Below are 24,406 nucleotides of genomic sequence, written 5' to 3'. Positions count from 1 at the left end.
ATCTTGTTATAAAAGATCTTGTTTCAATCTTACATGGGTCAATTTACAACAAGCACCAAATTAACAAATATTATTAAATCCTTTATGCTACACCAAAGTGTCCCTGTGCCTTAAGTGTTCTGTTTCAGTCCGCTTCGTTGCGGCTCATGTGCACGAGTCAGCAGTTCATGGCACAAGGGTCACCTTTGGACTTCCCTGCAGAGCTAATAACCCTCATCAAGCAGCGTCCAAACTCCTCCAGGATCATGCGCTCCGCTGCAGCTTTTGACTTGCCCGTCTTCTCCGCTTGCTCTGCCTGCGCGAGAAGGCATTCGCAGGTTGCATCGGCCACCTCCTTGGTTACAAATGTAAAGGGCAGCCTGGAACAAAGGAAGATCCCCTTAGGCTCTGCAAAAACACACAAGGCACCTAACTCTGGGACTGGGCAACTTAGTACAAGGGCTGGTGAGATTTCATTTGTCCCATTGCTTCCAAGAGCCTTTAGACAACCTACAGGGAGTGAATAAGCCCCAATTAACAGTCAAATGAACTGGTGGGCCCTTATGCTTTGGTGCCTGCCTCCATTGATGGACATTTTGGAACAGTCATTGAAATGCCCAGGTAGACAGAACCATTCTCCAGCTTTTACTACACGGGTGGCTCAAGGATTACATCCTCTCAGTAAATGGCACTTCTACTTCGTGGTTTCTGTGAGCACACAGGCAACAAAGAGAAGACAAGGCTTAGTTACAGCTAAGCTTGGCATGCCCCAGGTCCCACAGAAGGCAGGAACAAAAAAGCTCCATTCACCTGACTGCTCCTGCTTCTACAGCTTACACAGACAAGATTCAAAGATGACAGGGGCATACCTGTCACGTACATCAAAAAACCCACACTAGAAACAACTTAAATGTGTGCAGCATTAACTTACTTCCCACCACCACTGCTGAGTGCTGGTGTTGGCCTTGTCAGCAAATCTGAGATCTGAGAAGATAGCTTGGTCTTTGCAGCAGTCTGCTGCTGGACTCTAACTTCTGCAGCATCTGCTAAATGCATCAACGTCTTCCGCTCTGGGCTCTCTTCAAAATTTTTACAGCCAATGCATTTGCATATGGAAGAACACATGATTTTTGCCTGAAAGAAACAAAAAACCTGTTGCAACCTTGAGCCCTTTTATGACAAGCCACAACAAAAAGGAGATCTTGTGTTAATCTCATACCAATTAGCCACTAGAAGAAACCCCTGAGCAGTAATTTTCTCTCTAAATTCTTACCTCAAGCTGAGATGCTTTCCCAGAATGTATACTTGAATCAAATAACAGAGCATAAAATGTAAATCAGTGGTTTCCCACTCATCCCTTTCTTCACCAACCTCCAGTTTCCATGGGAATTTAGATGGTTGAGCTATGAGAGAAGTCAGTCTGCCACTGTCTCTACATCCACAGACTGATCAGTTAGCAGGTGAAGTAACAACAACTTTTGGTTTTGACTTCCACAGACACATTCTATCCCAGAGCACATGTGGGATGCTGATTCAACTCCTCCTAGGGACTTGGTGCAATAGATTTCTTTAGGAAAGAGTGCTATTCAGTAAAAAACAAATCCAAGCTGGAGTCTGAAGTTGCTACATTGTTTGAAATTAAAATTACACAACAGCACTGACCGATTTTGCCACATACATGGATTTCTAGGTGAAAACTGCTAGGAGAAGAGGTAACATTATGGCAATAGAAAAGAAGAAAAAAACATTATAGCAGTACAAACAAGAGACAAAGTGAGTCACTGCACTAAACAGAAAAAGCTACTATCTTTAAAATGAGACAATGTTTCGTACCTCATAACATTCACAGTAGTTTTTGAGACAACCCGAGCGCTTACAGTTACACCCTTTGCTGTGTCTCCGGTCCGACTCTCCTTCCTTTCCTTTCCCTATTTTGGGCTTGAAGGCTTCAGGGTTTCTGTCGAGGCAGGCCTGTTAATGCAGACCCAAAGGGTCAGTCATTGCATGCAGGGATCAGAATTTAGAGGTGCAATAAAAGAACTTAAGCCTTGCACATGTGGGAGGAGATCAGGGCATTATACACCCACTCTGCCCCGCTCTGTAGCTTCAGGAGACATAAGCTAGACAGCTTTCATCCCGGGGGCAGGGGAAGAGGCCCCTCACCTTTATTGCTTTTTGCCTATCATTTTCATGGTCCAGGTTGTTGTAGCAATTTGTACAGTTGCAGTTATTGCAGAATTCACCGTTTGCAAAACAATCACAATACCTGAAACAGAAGATGCAGAAGGCGTTTGTAAACATGACCATTACATTGGTGTCAGCACTGGTGGCGGCAGCAGAAGTTCCTACTCTGGCAATATGCACCAATAAGGGTGAGGGTCACCCTGTGCTCGACTCCACCTGTACAAGCAGTACCAGGTTCATTGCAGAGCCAAAATCCTCTAGCACAGGTCTAGCTGCTGTCTAAAGACCCAGGTATAACTGAGGGTGTCCACCTAGCTCATGTTCACATAGCGCAGGTCCCCACAGCAGCAAGAAAAGCTAAGGAGACTTTTTTCTAGGATGACTCTTGAGTCACCTACATACTGAGGGCCATCCTGCTGCAGCCACTCCACAGCCAGCTCCTGACTCAGCCAGTCCAAGCCAGCCCTCAGGAGCTCTCATGCAGCTGAAACAAAAGGCAAGCAATTGGAGTGCCAGGTAACAGGCAAACTGACTAACACAGCAACGAGTCTTTTTTGGTTAGTTTTACCCATACACTGTTTGCAGCTCTGAGCTGAGACAGAGTTCATGAAAACAGGGATGGAAGAATAGAAAAGGAATAACAATTGGTACATCTTGGAGGCTTTGAAGCACAGGTAACTAAGGGAAGGATCTGAATGAGGATAAGGCTGTAGTTATCAGAGACTTTTTAAAGGGACAAGTACGTGAATAAAAAGCAGCAAAACATGGACAGGGAAAGCCAATCACATCGCCACGCCTCTTATGTACCTCTGGTGCCTCCCACCAAAACCAAAATCTCACCAATCCCACAGGTCTGATACATAGAAGTACTACATTCATCCCCACCTCAAATGTGGCTTTAGGCCACAACAAACTCTATCACGTTTCAATGCTTCCAGTACCACCTCAGCTATACTGATACTCTTCACTTGCTTTTCAAATCCTGCTGGGAGCATATGTTCATTTTTAGGAGCCTAAACTCCTTGTAAAACTGGCTTTCTGTGGCTTGCCCAGCACAAAGCTACAAGAACTAGATTAGGGTTCCCCTGGAGTCAACTACAAGCCTTCATCTCGCTGAACTGCGTTTTGGTGATCTTTAGCATCTTGAATGGTCCCAGGGACAAACTACATCAAAATCTGTAACAGCTCTCTTTTCTGTCCTGTCTAAAATTCAGTAGTGGGATGGTCCTGGCTTCCAAAACAAACAGAACATCAGTGAGCAAATAACTGAGTTTACTTCTTTGTAGAACAGGCTATGTGTCTACCTTCAACATGCATTTGAGAAAAAGCAACTCTCCTTCCAGACAGGAAGAAGTTTTACTAGTAAGAAAGCACCTTTGCCAGAGTGAATTAACTATTTGCTCTCCACCAATGCCTAGCCACTTAAAGATATAATAACAGCAATTTACAAGAAAAGGTTATTTCCAAAGCACTCTGAAGGTGTAAAACATCACCAGTGATGCCATTATTCTCCCAGAAATTCTAGTGCACTATAGCATCAAAAACTAAAACAAGTGGAAAACTCCACATATCTAACACATACTGGGCACTATGAGGTCACTCATAGGTGTAAAATACCTGAAAAAACAGCTACACAACTTCCTGTTTGCCATGTCTTCTACGCAAAAGACATAGAAGGAAACACAGGGCACACCTCCCCATATAGAGGTGGGGTGCACTAACACAAAAAGAAACACAAGCTTAAAAGTTTAAACACATTTCTTAACTTGGGTTCAGATTCTGCTGCATCACTTCCCCTTTGAGTGCCACACCCCTGATTTCCTACTCATTGTCTAGGATTCAGGGAACTACAGATTAATTTCAGTATCTTCTTCCATTACTGTCCCAAAAATATCAGTAAACTGACTTTGCCTCGATGAGGAAACTGTCCTCAGCTTAGAATGCTTTTAAGTCAAATTCTTACAAATACATCGAACGAAACAGCAAAATATCTCATAAGGATATGAAAGACTCAGACTATCAGTGAAGAATCACTTGTCTATTCAGTCCCTTAACAAGAGATACAAAGCCCAAATTTTCTAAGTACTTGAACCAGCATGGTATTACTGATGTGCTTCACCAAAGTATAGTAAATGCCCACTAATGATACCATGGGATGCCATTTCCCTCATGGTAACACCAAAGCAACTAGAGCTGCTGAGTGGAATGGCTTCATGGCTTCATTATGCAACAGGCTGCAAAGTCAGACATTTCTAAAATGTTAGGGCCTGTATAGCTGGCAGGAGTTGCAGAATTACACAGGCCCTGCAGCATCTCCACCGTTACCAATAGTAACCTTAAATTAGCATCTAGACATAAAATTTCTGACATACTTAAAACCTTTATATTCTGATATTTGGCATACATTTGTGATGTTAAAGTTAAGGCTTAAAAAAATCCCCAATACCAAGCTGTACTTACAATTTCAAACACAGAGACTTAGTACAATTGCAAGGCTTCCTGGGGCGGTTTGCAGATTCTGAAGAAATTATTCTGTGGGGGGAAAAAGGGCATTTATATGTTTATACAAACACAGTTTTGTCAGTTTCTTCCTACTTTAAATTCAAGTAAATAGCTCATAACGAAAACTTTGAAAAAACATTTATATTCCCCTTGCATTATTTTTTCGGCTGACTGCATTTAAGTAACTATTCTATATAGTCCTCTATACAGTGCCTTTCCAATCCAGAAAGAGCTCGATTATTTGCTGCAAACCTGGATGCATGCCTAAAGTAGAAACGAGGCTTAAAGCTAGAGGAAGCATCATAACTAAAAACTGGAGTCAGGGAAACCATCTCCAGAACCCCTCTAAATGCAGTAGGACTAGATCCAATCAAGGTTTGCACAACGTGACCACGGCCTTTTCTTTTGTTCTAGTTGGAATTAGGAAGAAAAAAAAAACAAACCAAAAAAACTCTAGAATAATGGGAAAGCAAGCCAAAATCAGTATTCAGTTTATCTGTAAGTTTTATATTAGACACAGTCTTTAACTGCTCTTAAAACTCAGATTTTGTGACACTAATCACTTCTGATGAGATTTGTTCCGTCCGTATCCAGCAATTTCTGCACGTAATACCAGGGAGATTAAATCAAACCCGTTCATTTGAATGGCTGCATCTGGATTTGGGATTAGTTTGCATCAGTTGAGGTTGCAGCAACAAAAAGCACCTTCGTGTTCACCATTTCCAGCAAACAATAACACAAAAGGCCTGTGCAGAACAGCTAAGCCTGCTGGATTGGCAAAGGGAAAATAATACATGTTAGCTGTTATTTTCATCCTTAAAGGAAAAATGCAAGACTGAAAAAACCCAAAGCCTCCTATCAGGATCCATTTTGTTGTTTGGCTGAGTTTCTGCATGTGCTAAGCATCCAGTTCATATGTTGTCCAGTACCTCTTTCCAGTAATGTTGAGGAGTAGTTGAGGCCTGTAGCTCCCAGGTGATGACACAAAATAAAAAAAGTGAGCAACACAGAGCTACCCAAGTTCAAAAACCAGAAAGGATAACACAGCTTTGATCAAGAGACTGGCTCAATTGTCAGAGAGATCCATGCCTTTTAGTTAGAGGTAGTAACCACACGACAGTTTACTTAAGCCTCTTGGAAAATCCCCCAAACCAAACTCCAACACCTCACCTCCCACCCTTCTTTATAATAGAAATGAAAGAAGATGCTCATTCAAGCAGCCTATTCCACAGGTTTGGGGTTGTTTTTCAAAACACTTACCCATTAAATGGCAGCCGTGCTTGGGACTGGATGCTAGATGTCCCTGTGAAGCCAGTGTTGCTTGCTATAGATACATACGATGATTGTTGTAGCTAACAAAACAAAAAGGTTAATGTGTGACATGACAGAAATTAAGGATGTGTGGCTAGTCTTTTGATTAGTTATCCAGATACTGTTATATAAATAATTTGCTTGTAAGTACAGTTTTAGACATTTATAGAACTTGGACCAGGTGGCAACCTCCTGCCTTCACACTTAGCATAAAAATATTATTTTAGATTTTATTTTCGTTCTCAATTACAGTGTCATACATACAGAGCCATATAGATGACAGAGATAACACACAGCAATGTTCAGATCACAACCAGTTCCTGCTCCTAAAAACATGTTAATTTTCCCCCTGCACAAATTACTTTAGTAGCTTCCTTTATATACAATCCACTTAATATGGAATTAAAGTGAGTCATGGTTTGCATTCCAACTTCCCTGCATACCTGAACCCTCAGTTTATTTGTCACATTAAAAAACCCAAACCTCCTAAGAACCTGCCAAACGACACTGTTCTGGGCTACCTTCTTTAGTAGTACCTACATGCAGCTGTTTTCTCCTGCTGGGACAGGTTCTGGAGACAGATATGGACCTGCTGGGGCCAGGCAAAGGGGAGTGATTGTGACCAGAACACAAAACCTCAGAGAAGAGGTCCAACAAACACTATTAGTTAAAGTAAAATTTGTATAAGTAGAGTGGAAGGACACAGTAACAGTCCTCAGGGTCAAACTGCAACTGTGACAAAACCAGAAGGGAACCTGAAAGGAGGCTGGTACCAGTAAGGCCATGAGCTATCAGAGTCCTTGTTTCTACAAACTGACTCATCAGCCTTCAGCAGAACATTACCTTTATTCTGCTTTTCATACTGATTGCTGGTCAGATCCTGGCAAAGAGCAAAATCTAATCCCTAGACCTGCATTGGTGTGACTGGTACCACCTGTTTCTGACCCCTGCCAATGTGTTGGATTAACTAACACCATTTTGTAATGCAAGCAGCCACTCTGTGACCAAGCAGGTCACATATACGCTCCCTTTCTCCTCATTATCAGGCCCTGAAGGTCCAGTGAACCAAGTAGACAAAGCAATAGGATTTCTTCTTCCCTTCACTACAGGTCTCAGGATTCCTGGGCACAAGGCCAGTAACTCTCTTCCTTTCTGGCTGTGAATGTTTCAGGCACCCATCCGGGTAGTGGTGATGACTGTCACAGAAGAGGGAAGTGTAACAGCACACAGAACACAGTCTGCAACACCAAGCAATTATTAGTCCTAAGTGGGGAACTTGGTGTGGACCTGCTGCTGAGACCCATGAGCACACAGTGGCCAGGGTCACCTCCACTGACATCTGCTTCCTCTGAGGGCCGAGTGATTTGTACTTTTCTGTACAATTTTCAAGTTTAGATTATGACTGTTAAATTGATGAAGCAAGCTGCGTATCAAGATCTGACCCAATCTGCAGAGGCTCTAGGTGATTAGAAATTTTAAGTTGAGATCTAGGTCATTAGAACCATAAGTTGTATTATAAGTTTGTATTACAAATTCTGTACTGTGGTACTCAGAATGGCACTGCACTGATTCTGCTTAGAGAATCCTGTGCTATTCCAATTATAAATTCTATGCTGCGCTAATAAAAAATCCTGTTGAGAAAATAAACCTTTAATTGTAACTGATTTAGTGCCATTGTCATTCTGCCAGGGGTCCCTAAAAGAAACTGTTGCCTTAGCGTCAGGTGACAGCAAGGGAGTGAGAACCTTTAAGGGGAAGGCAGTATATCCCACAACAGCAGCACATCTCTGGGTAACACCATACCTGTGTGACATACTGAGCTGGAAGGACGGCATACCCAACATTCCCTGTGCCAGGTGCTGGTGCCAGCACAGTTCCTGGTGGGAGGTTGGTGAGGTTGGGCTGTATCTGCGGCAGTGGAGTGGCTGGCATAATAAGTCTTTGTTGGGGCTGACTAGTAGTAACTATCTGTGAAGTTGAGTTGATTGGTTTGGGCACCACCTGGAGAGAGAAGAGGTCTTTATGAAATCAGTGTTTCACTGATTCAAAATGCACTTTTATTAATGAACATTTCATTACAGAGCTGGAGCAAGACTTTTTTTCCGCTCAGCTAAAACGATTCAGGAATATGCCTTTTAACACTTAGCTCACCTGTTTCACAGTCTGTGCTGGTACTATGGGAACTGACATACGCACTGGGGTCGTGTTCACCACCACTGGCTTCGCTAGTGTCAAGAAACAACATCACATTAACACGTATTATTCACTCAAAGTCCACAGTTCAGTCCTTCAGACTTTCACATAGGCATAATGCAGAGGTGCTGTAACAATGCACTGCCCAAACTCATGGCATACAACACTTGGGTCTAAAGAACGCTCCTGTAAACAAGGATTTGGCATGAGAGCCTGCACACACATTTCACACTTAAAAAGCAGCTGGGTGCAGACCTCCTCTGGACACACTATTTCTCTTACATCCCTTTTCCCTTTGAAATCTTTTATTCCTTCACAGCTCTGGAAAGCACAAACAGAAACCAGCAGAAGCATCTGGCACTTCTAAAGTAATTTACATGGAAGGATCTTCATGATACAGAAGTTTTGGCAATAAGTTTGTGGGCTGTACTGCCATCACACTTTTCATACAGAGGATGTGGGAGTTGCCAAGAGTGACCCACAATCTGGTAAACTAGGAAAAAGCAACTTAAAATGCTCCAAGACTTCAGGCCCAACTACAGAGCAATTTGACACAAAGGGGCATTTCCACACACAAACCCTAAGTAACAGCAAAATATGACATTTATAGGAGTTTTACCACAAAACCAAGTACAGCTGGCAGTCTTCACAGATTTCTATTATGTATTCATTTTAATCCTTACAAAACAAACACGGAAAAAACCCCCAAAACAATAAAAGCTTCAGACAATACATTAACACCAGCACTTACCTTGTTGAAGAGGCTGAGTATTCGTGCTGGGATTTTGACTGGCCGATTGGGTTGAACTACTGGCTGTTGTGGCAGTAACGAGTCTGACATAATGGAACTTGCTTCCAGGTACCTGAATCTGCTGAACATTGGGTGCAGTTGCCAAAGGAATAATTGTCTTAAATTGAGATGTACCCACTCCTCCTACAGTAATGGTCTGCACAGCTGATTTCACAGCCTGTTAAGCCAACACAGACAGCATGAAGTTACTTGTACACGGGCAGAAAGAACATCAGCACGTTTATTCCTCAATTTCTAAGTGAGCAACTCTACCATAACATTCATATCCCTGAGACAGAAGTCAGTTACCCCCATTTTTGCTTTCAAAAGTAGAACAGATGTGAAGAGATTAAATGCCTCTCAACAGCTCAGAGCAAACTCAGTTCCATTTTCAACGCTCTACACCAAACACCAGAATAAACTAATATTTAAATGTGTGGGGTGACTCAGTCCACTTGCCCAGATACAATGTCTGCCAAAACTATTTCAGGTGACTACCCAGAACATTATTCAGTTTGTATTCCAAAATCAGGCAACAACCAAACCTAAAAATATTTCTACTAATAAAAGCACATGGTAAGAACTTGCAGAACTCTTTGTGCTGGACTGCAGCATGATTTATCTCTGTGTGTACAGATACGTTCTGTTAAGACAGTTTGTGATTAATACACAGAAATCACTATGCAACCCTTGAGAAGAAAATGGAACAGAGTCCATAAACTGGCAGACATCAGAAAGAGAGTACAAGCTGAGAAATGAAAAAAGCAGGAACAATGAGGAGTAGCAAAACAAATTCATTAAGAAAGAAGGCAAAATGGTGAAAGAAAGGGAGCTCAGCAGACCTGTGCTACCTCACAGCTGGAGTACTGGTATACCTGGAATTTGAAAGACTTCATCTTTCCAATTTTTCTTAAGCTACAAACTAATAACAAGTTTTTATTTTATTTATACACATTCATAAGCCTATTGGTTTGATAACAGCCACTTTTTCCAGCCTTGCTCGACCTCAAACTTTGATTTATTCCTCCTTTATCTTCTTCCGTCTAACTCCTTCTGAAGTTCAGTTTTTTATTCTCAGTATCTTTTAATATTGATATTAAACATATTGTCCTTAAGTTTTACTATTAAATTTGATTGGTAGTATGATGTGAATTCTTATGAGAACATTCCCAGCTCCCCAGCTTTCAGCAACTACACAAAATCTCAAATTGCACACATTTCACTGGAAATATAAGCCTGGTCTTTTAAAAGGTGTTTTCCTGAGATTTTGTTTTGTTTGTTTATGTTTTGTTGTTAATACATTGAAACTGTAACAAGCCAGAGCAATTCAAAATAAGTACTATCTGCAAGCACAGTCACAGACAAAGTGTTACCAAAGGGAGACCAGTATGGGCAAAGTTCTCTCTAACTCTCAAATCAGAGGCTGCCATCCAAGGCCAACTGGGAAAATTCTAAGATTCAAGTGACAGTTCTTCTAAAGGCATGTTCTTGAGCCCAGTGCAGACAGGTGAAACCCTTGTGTTGTGCCAGACAGCTTTGGATCAGAACCCAGTATGTATACCCCACAGACATCTCCACTTAGGGCGCTTGCAGTAGAGTGACAACCTTTCAATGACTGCATCAAAAGACAGTTTTGCCACTTTTAATCTGGGGGAAAAAAGTAAAATTCAAATCTCGATGGTGTCCACATCCCCACATCAGCATTCCAATTGTCACCTCTATTAGTATGATGAGGCTGGCAAAGTCTGAGTCTCTGGTCTCATGCTGTACATGCAACTGTGTCCATTCCCTGCTCTATCCGCACTCTGTTTATTTACAGACATAACACATCCCTTCATGTTCACCAAAACAGGAATGCAGATATTTATATAAAAAAAAAAACTCACCCAAGATTACAAAACAGGAAAACAGTAACAACTGCAGTTTGTAAGAAAGGTCAGTTTTGTCTTGTGATTTATCAATGCAAATCAATTTATAAAAGCTATTATGGAAAACCCTATTTTTCTAAGAATGAGACATAGGAAATGAACAATTTCTAGTTCTGTAGGCTCCATACCATGGTGTCTTACTTATGTGTATTTTCCTCTACCACAGGAATATGAATTCAATTGTTGCAAACCTCAGAAACACCTGGAAAGCACCCCTAGTCAGTGGCAGAGAAACACTGGCAGAAGAGAGAACCACCCAAAGAACTCCTGCCCGTGTCATTGGGAGTTTTTCAGATGACCTGGGAGATTCAGTACACAGAGACAAGAACTTACACCAAGTGGAGCTTTCCAGGCTGGAAAGCTGCTTTCTAACAGCATGTCCTTGTACAGGCTTGCAATAGTTTGCGCCCCTCAATTGACGAAGTCTGGGCTCCCCAGGGCAATTCTTTTGCCACTTCTTAAGCAAACACCATTACAAGAACACCTTCAGACTGACCACTGTCAATCTGCCATCCAGCACTCCAGTTTCCAGCAAGCAATGACACAGACACGCTAGAAGACAACGGAAAGTCAGTGTGTACCTGGGTGGTTGTGTGGTTGACTATAGCCTTCCCAGGGGAGGAGGGTGCTGACTGCTGCACTGTGAGGATCTGCTGTCCTAACGCTACATTCAGTGGGACGCCCACCGTCTTCTGGGGGGAGTTGGGAGGCTGGGAGGCCACTGACACCACTGTTAGCTGCTTGGCAAAACAAAGAAGCAGTTTAAATCCCCGGGCAGGGTACAGGACCCTGTACATACACATTCCCCTCCTCATGAAAGTACAGCTCTCCACCAGGTCACAGAGCTCCTTCTCTGAACAAGGGCACTGTATTTAATCTCAAATCACGTGAGTCCAACTGCAACAACAGCAAACCCTTAGAAACTTGAAGGCATTGCTGGTTTCCAGCACCAAAAGGGTAATGCAGAAACCTACCACAGCATCTGGATTTTCTAAATAACAGCTTTATAATTGGTACATCATAAATAGAAATTTTAAAGAAGAGCTGTGGAAAAAAAAAAAAATCTCACCTTATACTACCAATTCAGTCAAACTATAAGAACATCAGTGTTTTTAAATCTACTTTCCAGATTCCCACAGAGATCCAGTCATCTGGCCACATTTCTGTGGAATGCAGTGTTTGAATACTCTATTCTATACAGACATACCCCTCCAAAGTCAGGGTTTCTACTTTTTGTTCTAAACTTCCTTACATTTTAAGAAAAATCCCACTTATTGAAAGAGTTTGCTAAGTGCTTAAAAGACACTTAGAATTACTTATCTACAGTAAATTCAAGGTGTAACTCTAAGGAGTCTTTTCACACTCATTGTTAATTTTGATTCTACAGTTACTTTTTTTTTTAACTTCTTCTTCATATTGCTTACCTTACTAAGAATAGCCAAACACAAGTCTTTCACTCCATTTGTATAACCTTACATCATTAAAGCACAGCCAAACCAAAAGAATTCTTTATTCTTACTCTACTTTTTATGTGTGATATTTAGCTTGCACGCACTATGCATCTTGTTCCCTTCCCTTCCTTTCTGCAGCAATACTCCTCTTTCCAAGACAATTTCATCAAATCTAAAACACCAGTGTTGCCTTTACTGCTGCCAATCTCTAGCTCTGTATCTGTCACAGACCGCTGCAAATCTCATTTACTTCAGGAGTGATCAGGGAAGACTAAATTACCTATGCAGTAGCAGGCAGTGGTTAGTAAGTGCTGACCCATTAATATTATCAAGGTCTCCTCTTAAACAGCTGGTTGACATTTTATGAAGGCATTAAAAATAGTCTGAATGCTTGGCTAAGAGGAAACAGCTGCTCTCAGAATGGATGCTTAGGGAATGGCAAAAACTGGCAGGAATGGGAAACTAATGCAGTAATGCATATTTACTTAAAATGACAGTATGGGAGCCAATTGCAAAAAATCTAACTCAGGGTATTACCATAGAGCATCGTGATGTGCAACAGAGACTCTGGAGATATCTTTATGGACTCTGGAGATGTGTTTATTATCTCAGGAGAGATAATAAACAGCTTGTAGCAAAGACACAGAGAGCTCCATTCAGACCCTGTGCAGGAGGGGTAGAAGGCTGCAGCCAGAACAGATCCTTACCTTATTAGGGGATTTGAGTGGTGAGATAGCTATTTTATTCGGTGTCTGTTGTGTAGTACTCAAAGTTGATCCAATGACTCCGCTCTCAGAGATCGTTATTGTCTTTGGTGGTGTCCCTGGAGCAGACTGGGAAAAAACCCTACCTACAAACAATGAAGATACCATCAGCTCCAGTTATCCCTGTTCACGTTGGCTTTTAAAGTAAAGCTTTCTCTGCATCTTGTGCAATTGATCCCTACTTCTGAGAGTGTATGACCTGGTATGAAGGACACTGGTGTTCTTTAAGTTAAATTTAGCATCAAAGAAGAAAATAATTGGCATTATTGCAAATAAAACAACTGTTACCTGGGCTTAAAAAGTGCCAGAATGTACACTGAGCTTTCCGTGACATTCAGCTGCAAATTCTTTATAGCCAGGACAGCATCCTGAGCTCCAATACACCTCTGCTGCACACAAACCCCCAGCCAGCTGGCAGTCTCCTAGGAAGTCCCTGGGCTGCTGCCAATGGATGGAGAAACTGAGCATCTGGGGGGGGACTACTTCCTTTTAAAACCTCAACCATCAAAAATGAGCTGTGTTACAGTGACCAAGAAGAAGTTGTTTGGTCTGTCTACACTGAACTCTAAGGTTTTTGGCTTTTTTCTTCTGTGTTGGTGGTTGTTTCTTTCACTGCCCAACAGAACATATGACACACACGTGAAAACAAGGGTGGTAGCGTGAGTCTACAAACTATCCGTTTTTACCATGCCAAAGAACAGTAAACATCAAAACCAGCAGTGCCAAATCATGAAATCAGTCTCAGGAATATTGCAAAACTCCCATAATGGAAAACAGATTTTTTTTTTTTTTTCATACTTTCTATGTTTCTTTCCAAGAGAGTGCTCGACCATTGAGCTTTCCTCTGCTGCACTTTGGTTCAGACTCATTTCTGTCATAGCCTGTCTGTCACCCATTCTGTTGTACTACATTTATAAAAATAAGAGACAAACACACACCAGCATAACTTTTCCATCCAAAATCAAGTGGCATAACAATTAAAGTCAACCGGAACTAACAAGAAAAAGCATTGTCCTCGTGGAAACCTGATTTCCTCTGAGGTCTATGTGCTCTAAAATGACCACTTTTGTGCAGTCTAACTAACAGCACAGATAGTTGCCAGCAGCTGCTAAAGCCACATGCAACCCCAAAAATGTCAGAGTCAGTGAGAATTTTACCATCTACAGTTTTCAATGCTTTGAGTTATTTTCCTAGTGACAGCTTTCCCTTTCTCACTACATCTCCTGTGCACTCTTTGGCATCAGCTTCCTGAACAGAATCTGATTACTTATATTGACAAGTCTTTCAAATTTACAACTTCAACCTCAGTTTGCAGAAATTCCCAGGCAATTAAAATTATTTACCAGATTCAGGAAAACATGCAAACAAAATTGAAACTGAAAACACAAATGTTACACCTTCCCTAAAAAGATGCCAACCTCTCAACGCTGGCAAGCTGTGCTGGTTGTTTGGAATGGTGAGAGGAAAGGCAGATGTTTAAAAAGAGTTCCCTCTCGATCAGTGAAGCATCCTCACCTCCCAGTGATGCTTTTCTCACAGGCTCAGGTATAGGTACTTTAGATTTCCCAAAATATTGATTTAAAAACAGCAAGTTGTTTTTAATGTTTTTGGGTCGGGTTTTTTCTTTGTTTGGATTTTGGTTTGGTTTTTTAACATAAAAAACAGCTTAATTCAAATATTTAAGCAAGCATAGCAATCTTCTTATTCACAGGTCCATATATTTGGTAGTGAATTATTTGAGAAAGAGGACAAATTGGTGAGTGGGGTGGGAATCCCTGTTTCACTTGAAACATAGGTCGGGCTGCAGGCAGCCTGACAACTCAAGAAAAAGATTGTTTCAGTTACATGCCATTCACCTGTACCTATCAGAGTTTTGAATACAGGAGACAGTTGCATACTTTCTAAAACCATCTCAAGTCCCAATTCTGTACAGACTTAACAAATTTATTTATATATACCTTTAAACAATATCTTTGTTTAAAGATTTTAGGCCTACTTGGGTTGTTCAATCTGGAAGCAGTTAAAGACATCCTTCAAAGCTCTGAAGACAACTCTGGCTTCCTACATTTGTCCTTTTCAGATAATTTATGTGTCTAGGATGTTTGCATACCTGCTGTGATGCATTTAGCAACAGATCCATTGGTCCCACTGCCATAGTAAGCAAATGATTATACTCTGGTTTTTTTCTTTCATTTCAGTGGTGCTTTTGTTACTGTTCTATGGTTGGTTAGGGTTTTTTTTAAGGATTCAAAGATTTTTTTTTTCCAAAGAGAAAAATAATTTCTTTTTTGCCTTAATTACTTTCTTAGGCACTTCTGAGATGGTTATTTTAGAAGTGAGCGACTTAACAGAAACCACACAGTTTTATTCACTTATTTCACTCAAACAGTTTTCCTGTTACTTGCATGTATTACATTTAAGTCCAACTATAAGCAGATTAAACTAATACAACAGCACGTGTCTCCTTTCCCCCTTGTGTGTTTATATAATGTTTCTACAATTACTTTCTGTTTAGCAAGTAGTCTCTTCTGAGGCTCTGGGGTATTTTCTTCTCCTCCCCAAAATCCATAAAGTAAAAGCATCTTGGAGTAAAAGCAACTCTGCAATTACAAAGATTATTCTAAATGAGCTAAGTATAAAGGTATCGACAACTGCATTTATCTGCTCCTACCCATAAAATGCTCTGGTCTCTTTTTTTCCATGGCTTGAGGTACTTTGACAGAAACTACAGTAAAATAGTTGAGACAAAAAAATTTCTACTATCACCACCTCTTTGAACAGCCTTCAAAAAAAGGTAAAGCAAAACAAGTCAAAGTAGTACAACCTGCAATGACTGGTGACACTTGAGTGGTCTGCCCTGTAACAGCTTTGCTATTGATTGGTTTTGCAAATATCAGCTTGGTGATCACCGGGCCAGAAGTTGGGGTTCGGGTCTTCTTCGCAATCTAAAAGATGGAGGAAAAAAGATCTAAAGTAACTTGAGCATTTTGGATCTAAATCACCGTATTGTTAAGTACATTAAAAAATAAAAAGGGCAATACTCGCACGCATAATTAGAAGAATAACTGCTTATCTCGCATTTCATCTCCATTTCTCCCTACGGAAAGAGCTCGGATATTATCCATGACACTTCAGAAAGCCAGCTACCAGAGTAGGATAGCCATATCCCTTACAGAGATATCTCTCTGTGCAAACATACCTCATCTTCAAGATGCCAAAATTATTTCTTACATGCCATTGGTCTACATAAAAACATGAAAATTAAATGCACAACTCTCAATATTTGAAGCTTTAAATGAAGTTACTTCTTTCTCAGCCAACCAAGACAAAACTTGGCCTCCAGTGACTTAAATTTGAAAACTACTGCTCTGCATCTCTTGACCTATTCTGACACAGCAGTACACTTTTAATTTGCAAATGGGGAAACCACTTTCTGCAACAGTTCCCCAAAAGTACGCGGATCATGAGTCCCTGAAAGTTTTGGGTAGTCACTAACCAAGAACAAATCAGTTGGCTACCTCCAGGTACAAGAGGATCTTTTTTTCTTTTGTGATCCAGTCTCCTGAAACACAGTCGGACCAAGAACATGTACATGCCATTTGATGATAGATCCCCTCAACCTGAAATCTTTATAAGTAGGGTTTTATAGTCTTAAAAGTCTTAAAGATTACTTTTTCCCCTTTCCCACACTGACAGAAGTTAACTCCCTGATGCATTTATTCTAATAATTTTTATACACCAGCACCCAGGTAGTGAACAGTTCAATTTAGAAGTTGACTTTTTTCAAAGGCTTTTAACCTGCTGACAGCAGAGGCTGCCTACAGGTGGGGACTATTGATAGGATCTTCCCCGAGTCCACATGACCACACTGGAAGGCATTACTGGAGCAGGCACATCCTGCCTCTCCTCCACCACACACCCCCAGGCACATCCTGTGGGAACTTAGCCACCAGCTCCAGCAATATCAGAGAGGCACAACACTGGCATCCCTGTGGGGAGCCACCTCCCAAAGGCACAGAACCACCTTTATGACTCAAGTAGCTGACTGGAGAAATCTCACTGATGTGCCAAGATACAGAGCTGACAGCTACTTTTAATAGCTGGAGAAAGTTAGGAATGCTTAAAGGAAGCAATTGAGTAGGCTGGATGTTATGGTTTCCTACACAAAACCCTATCTATAGAATTTATTGACTGAAAACACCTTTTTTACAGTCAAGTAACGACAAGAGATTTGAAGTATTCAGTAGCACATCACGAATTCCTCAACTGCTCCACAAAAAGCACATGGGAGGCTGCTTGCACTCCCAGCAGCACACTCATGGCACAAACCAGGGAAGCCAGAGCTGCCCTTCTGCTATGGCACTGGAGCCCCCCAGCCTGCCAGGGAAAGCTAACACCATCTCTGCATGCCTGAGCCATGCCCAGCCAAGGGAAGGCAGCAGTGAGCAGCTCTGACACCAGGCACAAGCAGAGAACAGGTCATGTGCTACTCCACAGTTACAGCACAAGTGTTCCTCATAGTCAACCTCCACCTCAGACCAAATATGCTGCTTCCAGGGCACATCAGCTGCTTTTATAGGTGACATACAATTGCCAAGGCTTAAAATGAAACAGAAGATACAAACCTGCTCTTTTTGGAGATATATTAGCTAACACTTTGAAACATGAGTTGTTTGAAGAAAGAGGTTCCATTCACAGCCCTGTTCACAAATTTAACTCAAAGTAATTTTAACATTTCAAGGATTCAGTTCTTTTAGCACATACACAGCTGATAGATGAGCAGCCATTTTATCAGTAATTTTTTCTTTCAATTTGCACACACTTTAATTTCTGATAAATTCCACACATTTCATCTGCTAGATTTGAGATTTCTGTTCTGCTTAACTTAATCTTACCCTGCCATAAGGTATTATTGCAACTCAACTGCTATTGCTTTTACTCTCCAAAGTGAGAGCAAAGTCTGGCTCAGAACACGATCAACATCCAGCAGGAAGAGCCAGCTCTGGACAACAGCAGTTGTTTCCCAGTAACAGTCAATAAGTGTGCTTAAATGACTTACATGAATACGTGTAAAATGCCAGCTACCATTAAGATGAAGTATTTCAGAAAAAAAATTAAAAATCCCAAAACGAGAGCTGGTCAACACAAGTAGCCCTGCTTCCCTCATATTCAACTCGCAGTATCTTCCTCAGATAAATGTGCCCCTGCTTTTTGGATGAACTCTTTGTCTACAAAGACGGTCTAATAAATAAGCAAACACCCTCAGGGCTTAGGAAACATAACAAGACTCAAACATGTTTGGCTATACGTAAGGAACAGCACTTCTCCCTCTACCTGCTGCCAAGTGAGCCTTTCTGAGGTTTTGGCACCTGAGCTGATAACCCCAGCCACCTTTGAGAAGCTTCTACATCAGTGGGAAACTCATGACACATTTTAGTAAAGAATGGAGAAGCCAGAGGAAATAATCAAGATGACAGACTGCCCCTTTGATACTCAGAAAGAGCAAGTTCTCTGGAGCCCTCTGCCATTGACTATACCAATCTCAACAAGCTTAACATTATTGCCCTGCCTATGTAAGCTAAGCATGGCCTCTCCAAGTTACTTTGAATTAGACTGCAAAAATATTTCCTGGGGCAACACACTCTTCCATAAGAATATTATATCTACACACTAACCTTCTTTCCCCTACAGAAGTAAAGAGATTTATTTGCAGGCAACTTAAGTGGTCAATTTATGTCTTCCTAAGCATTCTCCACTAAAGATGAACTAGCAAGTTCATACCATTGGACTCTGTTTTTGGTGGTCAAACTGTGTTCTGCTTATACAGAAATAGGCACACCTGTACCTCACATTGACTGCATGGGCAGCTACCACAAAGGAGCTAATCCACTCCCTAGATGACCTCTCAGGAGGTTGTCCATGTAGGCACTCTCTATGTAGTTTATATTTGGCATAATATGAAAAGTCAGGGACTTTAGAAATAGAAAAGGAGAACAGTATACTTCAGAGAAGATGAAGAAACTGAGCTAGGAATGGGAGTTTGAGGCTAGGGAGTGCACAAGGTCACTTTTCCACGAGACAAAGCTACAACGATGGGTTGGCAGTTGCCTTGCCATGGCAGCTATGATGCTGTGGAGATGTTGATGTAACTGCTAAAACCAGAGCCAGTTACCACATCAAGCCAAGTTCAAGTCAGATCAGCTTAATGACAGCCATGGTGATGTGTTTGGACATCTGGTTCAGAGTCACGTGCAAGGCCAAACTCCTGCTTAGTGCAGACTAAAGTAGTAACACCAGTAGGCACATCACTGCTTTTGAGCCTCTGTGGAGGCAGGAGCCACAGGCTGAAAGCAGATGCCATGTCCATGGCAGCAGTTTCAACTAAATCAGGACAAGTTCCGAAGAGACAGTAAATAACCTCTGGATATAGATGAGGCCAAAGGTCTTGCCACACTTTAAACTTCACAGACTCATACCTCTAGAGCTATAATCAGAGAAGAAGTAAAATGCCAAGAAACTTTTTGCTGAACTCTACCAACTACCTCTCAAATGCTGAGATCTCAACTGCCACAATTAGACTACAGTAAGGCTAATTGAGTTTCTCTAATGATATGCAAAGCCCCTATGATAGTGACAATGTAACAAGAACTGATGAGAGCTCTTTGTCATCTAATCTTTTACCGATTCACTTTTCAGCACCAAGTCAAAGCACTGTGCTGCCTTCCATCTGAAATACCTGATTCACAAAGCCCCAAGAGACAAGTTACACAAGGCCCTTGGGAAGGCAGGGAGGCATTCGCAGCCTCCTTTTCCAGTCACTGAAAAGTTAAGGAGCTCGTTCAGGATGACGGGGTAAATGCAGGACTTCATTTTCTAAGCCAGGGACTCCAGGTCCAGGTTACCTCCCCAATAGCCCATAAATGTCTCACCCAGCCTCATTTATGACTGATACTTTAGTAATTTTCTACAGGGAGAAGCACTGTCTGTGAAGTGCTAATATAATCATCTTCCCTGCAGTATCGGGTACTAACATTGCCTTTTTGCTTTTCATTTATACTTCTCCCTCTCCCTACAGGAAAAAAAGGTATGCCAGGTGCTAACAACTCAACCTGTTGTGCAAATGGAAGCAATGGTTTAGCAAAAAGTGACCCCAACAAAACAAATTTACTCAAAGTGCAATTAACTAGATTTATAAATGGATGCAAGTCCATTCATAAGAGCTCCTATCAAGGAACCTGTAGAATTTCTAATGACAAACAGCAGAGGTCATTGGCCAAATCACTATATTTCAGCCAGTGATAGCACAGGTCATCTCATGCAAGAAAAACCACATCACAGCTAAGTCACTCTCCTCAGTTTCCTGTATCTGTCACTTGGCAGAGAATAACCGAAGTCAAGCAACAGGAACTGACCCACTCTTAAACGTTCCTATGCTGAGTCAAGAGCAGAGACGTTTATAAAGGCTACAGTGAGAACCATTTATGTACCTTGATCATTAATTATAAGTCCCTTGAGAAAATTTATGTTTCAAACAGCCATTATTAAACTTGTTTCCACAGGTATGATGTAGCAAAAAAAGAGAAAATAGAAATTCGTGCAGGAATCATCTGCAGCTTAAAAAATAATCTTGAGACTTGCTCACATTCACTTGCCACAAAATACCAGTCAGGAAACATTCGGCTAATAAAACAGTTAAAGCTTTGTCATTTGTCATGTGCAGCCGATTATTTTTATTACAATACTTGGGGTTTAATTTCTTACTTCATTTAGAGGCAAAAATAAATATTTTTTCCATCATAACTTGCAATGAGTTCTGCTTTCCCTTCACTTCAAGAGGTCTTATTTCTGCCTCACTGCCAACTAGGACTAAGTCACTCACATTTAGTTCTGCCCTGTACCAGATGCAGATCAGACCCTTTGAGTCATAATCCAAATCTTTCCAACACATTTTCAGATCCAAGCAGATTCTCTGTGGTTTCAAATATCTCAAGATCCATGTCAGAGATTGGGAATAAGACCCTGAAGTGTTCATCTTATGATAGTGTCTAGTCCATCATAATCTATTGACATGCTTAACTAGATTTGAGGCAGACAAGATATACCTTTCTGTTCCTTTTCAGATGCTAGAAGGTTTTTTTCAGAGAGTTTATTTAAATAAACTAAATGTGATAGGCAGAAGCTATTCTTTCATAAGAAGTGTACACTTTGAATGAAGAACAACATGCACATAGAATTCAATTTAGCCTTCCCGAAAGTATGTAGAATTTATTTTTATAAAATGAAAATAATGAGAAAATTATCTTCATTTTTTTACTGAATAGTTCACTTTCTCTGAGGCAAATCCTAGAATTCTAGACAGTAGCTAGAGGCAAACAGCATAAAATGGTAAACGCATCCACAGATGAAAGCATGGGCTAAGAGCAGCATTGTATTTTTTAATACAAAGAATAAACGCAAAGGCTGAAAACAACAGTGTGTCAATCAGTGCAGGAAACAGACAACAACAGCAGCAACAAAACTGGTTTTAAGATGTTTCATCAGCATAACTCACTTTACCTGTACTGTTTTTACTTGCTGGGACTGCAAGACAGAGGGCTGGGCTGCAGTGTTTATCAGCTGACCTCCCTGCGTCAGAGCTGAGACACCAACAACAGGTTTCACTTCCGACCGACCTCCAATAACAACTTTGATCTGCTGGCCCTGTACCTTGGAGTCTCCGCCTTGGGCTTGGGACACGGTCTTCTGCGACTGCGGGAGTTGGCTGTGGGGTAATGCTAAAACAATAGGCTGGCCAGACTTGCCCAAAGTTGTTACAATGAGCTTTTGCCCATCCGGTTTAATACTCTGATTGCCTATTTTAATGTCGGTGGTCTTGTTCAGAATAATTTGATTGGCTGAAATAGTGACGGGGGTCTGAGCACCAAGTTTATGGAGGCCGCCGGGAAAGGTGGGCTTTGCAGCTGCGTTCACATCAGGTGCTGGGGTCGTGGTGTTTGCTGTCGCATCGCCCGAGTGGCTGCTGGGGGCAGTGACCGATTCCGTGGTGACTGTGGCCGTAGTCGTAGCTGAGGAGTCGCTGGCGGAGCTTATGTTCACTATTTCTTCCAGTTCCGTTTCCATGGGAATAGAGTCTCCGATCGGCGACGACACGATAACTGCCTCGATGCCATCATCTTCCACCAGAGTGATGCCTGTGTCCATTATTTCCTCAGGGAGCAAGCTGTTGACTTCTGCCGAAACCACCTCCATTTTAGTAGCAGTGGCAGTGATGACCGGAGCAGGTACTGCAATATTTTAAAAAGTTATTGGCTTCCAGAAAACATACATTTTCAGAGTTCTATAAATAATATTACCAAAGAAGAAAATATCACAGAATTTTTTCAAAGTATTGTGCATGCACAGGAGGGATATCATGGAAACAAATCGTTATCAAAACATAACACATTAAGCTGAACTTACTCTCACTAATAACTTAGACCAAAGCTTTATGACATCATTCACTGAAGTCAAATCAAGGCACTGACTTGGCGTGGATTACCAGTCCTCCCCTGACAATACAGTACACAAAGAACCATGGTTTCTCCCCGAAGATATGGACACAGACATTTAAAACTTACTGAACTATAAAGAAAGAGGTAAACAGCTTTAAAAAAAATCCAACAGATGATGTCTTTTCTCATACATGTCATCATTGATTAGCAGGGTATCTTGCCTCAAGAGACTTATTATCCACACCAGACATAACATTTTTGCCAAATTTCCATTTTGGAAATCTCAGAAAAACAAATGTTTCTTTAGTGACGGGCTTTAACAACACCACAAGCTCAATCAGCAGCCCACTTACCTCAGGACCAAAGCCCTGCACTTCTAAGATGAACGGATAATCCTTCAATGTTCACTATGAAAAGAGCAGCTCAGTAATTTTTTTTTTCCTCAATACTCACCAGAAAACATAACGCCCAAATTCATGACTAATTTGAAAGGCATTCTAAACACAAAACAAAGAACACACCATATGAAAGAAAATGAAATTTTTTAAGCTCACTGGTAGGAGCAACCAATTTATGTATAAAAGAAAGACTAGTGAGATTCAAAGTCAGCATAAATTCCCACTTGAAAAGCCTTGAAGACACTGCTGGAAGTGGTCACATCTACCATTCCCACTAAAGCTGTATCACTGTCAGAGTCTGAAAACAGATCAGCTTAATAAGGTATTTTCCCCACTTGGTGACCCCATGAGCACACACGTGCACTGCATGGATGATCATAACATGTAGGTGTGTGTACACGCTTCCAAGTACTCATTATAAGCTCAAGAGGACAAAATCCTTGCAAATTCTGTTTTCTACTTGTAGGAAAAGCAGAGCTGAGTTATTAATACTAATTCATAAGGAACTGTGCCAATAAAATCACCGACCAAATGCCAAGGTGACATTGTTTCCTCTGGAGTCATCGTGGGTCCGTTTCACTCACCGGCCAAAGACAGAACAGCTGCCTTTTACCCACAGGGTAGAAGGACTGGGGGCAAAAAACCTGCTGTAATTATACAGTTTCCATGCCAAGCTCCAGCAGCTACGCTGGAGCAGCCCACAGCCTCCCTGACTGCGAAGGGTGCCAAACGAATCCCCCTCACCTCAGAGCACAAGCCAGATCCAACTGCCATGACACTCAAGACGCCTGAGCCGTGAAAGGACTCGTCCAGACGACTGACGGTCAAACTCACAGCTCACTTATTGGCAGGCATTTAAAGATACAAAGTGATCTGATGTCACTGCCAGAAATACCTCCTTTGGAAAGCATTTCTCCCAAAGTAACGTCTGCACAGCTTGCAATGATGCCAGCCCTGGTAACCAGCCCTAGACAAAACAGCTCACTCCTAAGGACACAGCACTGATAGTATCACCTTGCTGCCTAAAAGTCAAATTGGTCAACTGAATACGAGATTACACAGAAATAGGAATAGTAAGAGTAGACTGCTTAAAGTAGACTGCTTCAGCATATGTTAATGCCACTAGCTCTTCTTCTGAGCTGTGTCACTTTACTGCCTCCTCAGCAACCTGCAAAAGCTCGTGTCTTAGATATTACGACTTCATTTCAGACACAAAAAAAACCAAAGCCAAAACCAAACCAAACCAAATCATCATCCTGCTCTGTACTGATAAATACAAGGGGCTTGGATCCAAAAGTTAGACTCCTAGGCTCAACTGCAATCCAAATAATGATTGCCAATGAGTTTGAAAAGGAGAGAGTCATCTAAATCAGACAGTGGAAAAGTCACCATATTCAGTAATTATAAATAATTTT

General features: G+C 41.4%; 1 protein-coding gene across 4 annotated transcripts; it reads right to left on the bottom strand.

Annotated features, from left to right (window-relative positions):
* Position 1: 1 nt before the first annotated feature.
* On the bottom strand, positions 2 to 22,386 carry LIN54 (lin-54 DREAM MuvB core complex component). 4 transcript variants are annotated; one of them, XM_032685256.1, is made up of 13 exons: positions 21,659 to 22,386; positions 15,927 to 16,047; positions 13,046 to 13,188; positions 11,469 to 11,627; positions 8,921 to 9,137; positions 8,128 to 8,201; positions 7,780 to 7,977; positions 5,926 to 6,017; positions 4,624 to 4,695; positions 2,143 to 2,245; positions 1,813 to 1,950; positions 911 to 1,113; positions 2 to 359 (listed from the first exon to the last, which is right to left on the bottom strand). In XM_032685256.1, exons 1-13 carry the CDS (start codon positions 22,349 to 22,351, stop codon positions 158 to 160), a joined length of 2,415 nt encoding a protein of 804 aa, XP_032541147.1. In that variant the 5' UTR covers positions 22,352 to 22,386; the 3' UTR covers positions 2 to 157. The 4 variants fall into 4 exon arrangements, with proteins under 4 accessions (XP_032541147.1, XP_032541148.1, XP_032541149.1 ...); XM_032685257.1 differs by having other exon boundaries at positions 11,469 to 11,624; XM_032685258.1 differs by lacking the exon at positions 11,469 to 11,627.
* Between the last annotated feature and the right edge of the window lie 2,020 nt (positions 22,387 to 24,406).

The sequence above is a fragment of the Chiroxiphia lanceolata genome, chromosome 4, assembly GCF_009829145.1.
Source record: "Chiroxiphia lanceolata isolate bChiLan1 chromosome 4, bChiLan1.pri, whole genome shotgun sequence".
In the NCBI taxonomy this organism is placed as follows: Eukaryota; Metazoa; Chordata; class Aves; order Passeriformes; family Pipridae; genus Chiroxiphia; species Chiroxiphia lanceolata.
Note: the sequence above shows the minus strand (reverse complement) of the source record. Positions and strands in the feature narration are given on the sequence as shown.

Coding starts and splice junctions, on each gene's coding strand:
- LIN54 (XM_032685256.1), bottom strand. CDS start 22,351: ATGGAGGTGGTTTCGGCAGAAGTCAACAGCTTGCTCCCTGAGGAAATA. Junction 11,628..13,045: donor CACTCAAATCCCCTAATAAG/GTAAGGATCTGT, acceptor TGTTTTGCCAAG/CAGCTAACAGTGGTGTCAGT. Junction 7,978..8,127: donor CAGCACAGACTGTGAAACAG/GTGAGCTAAGTG, acceptor TTCTCTCTCCAG/GTGGTGCCCAAACCAATCAA.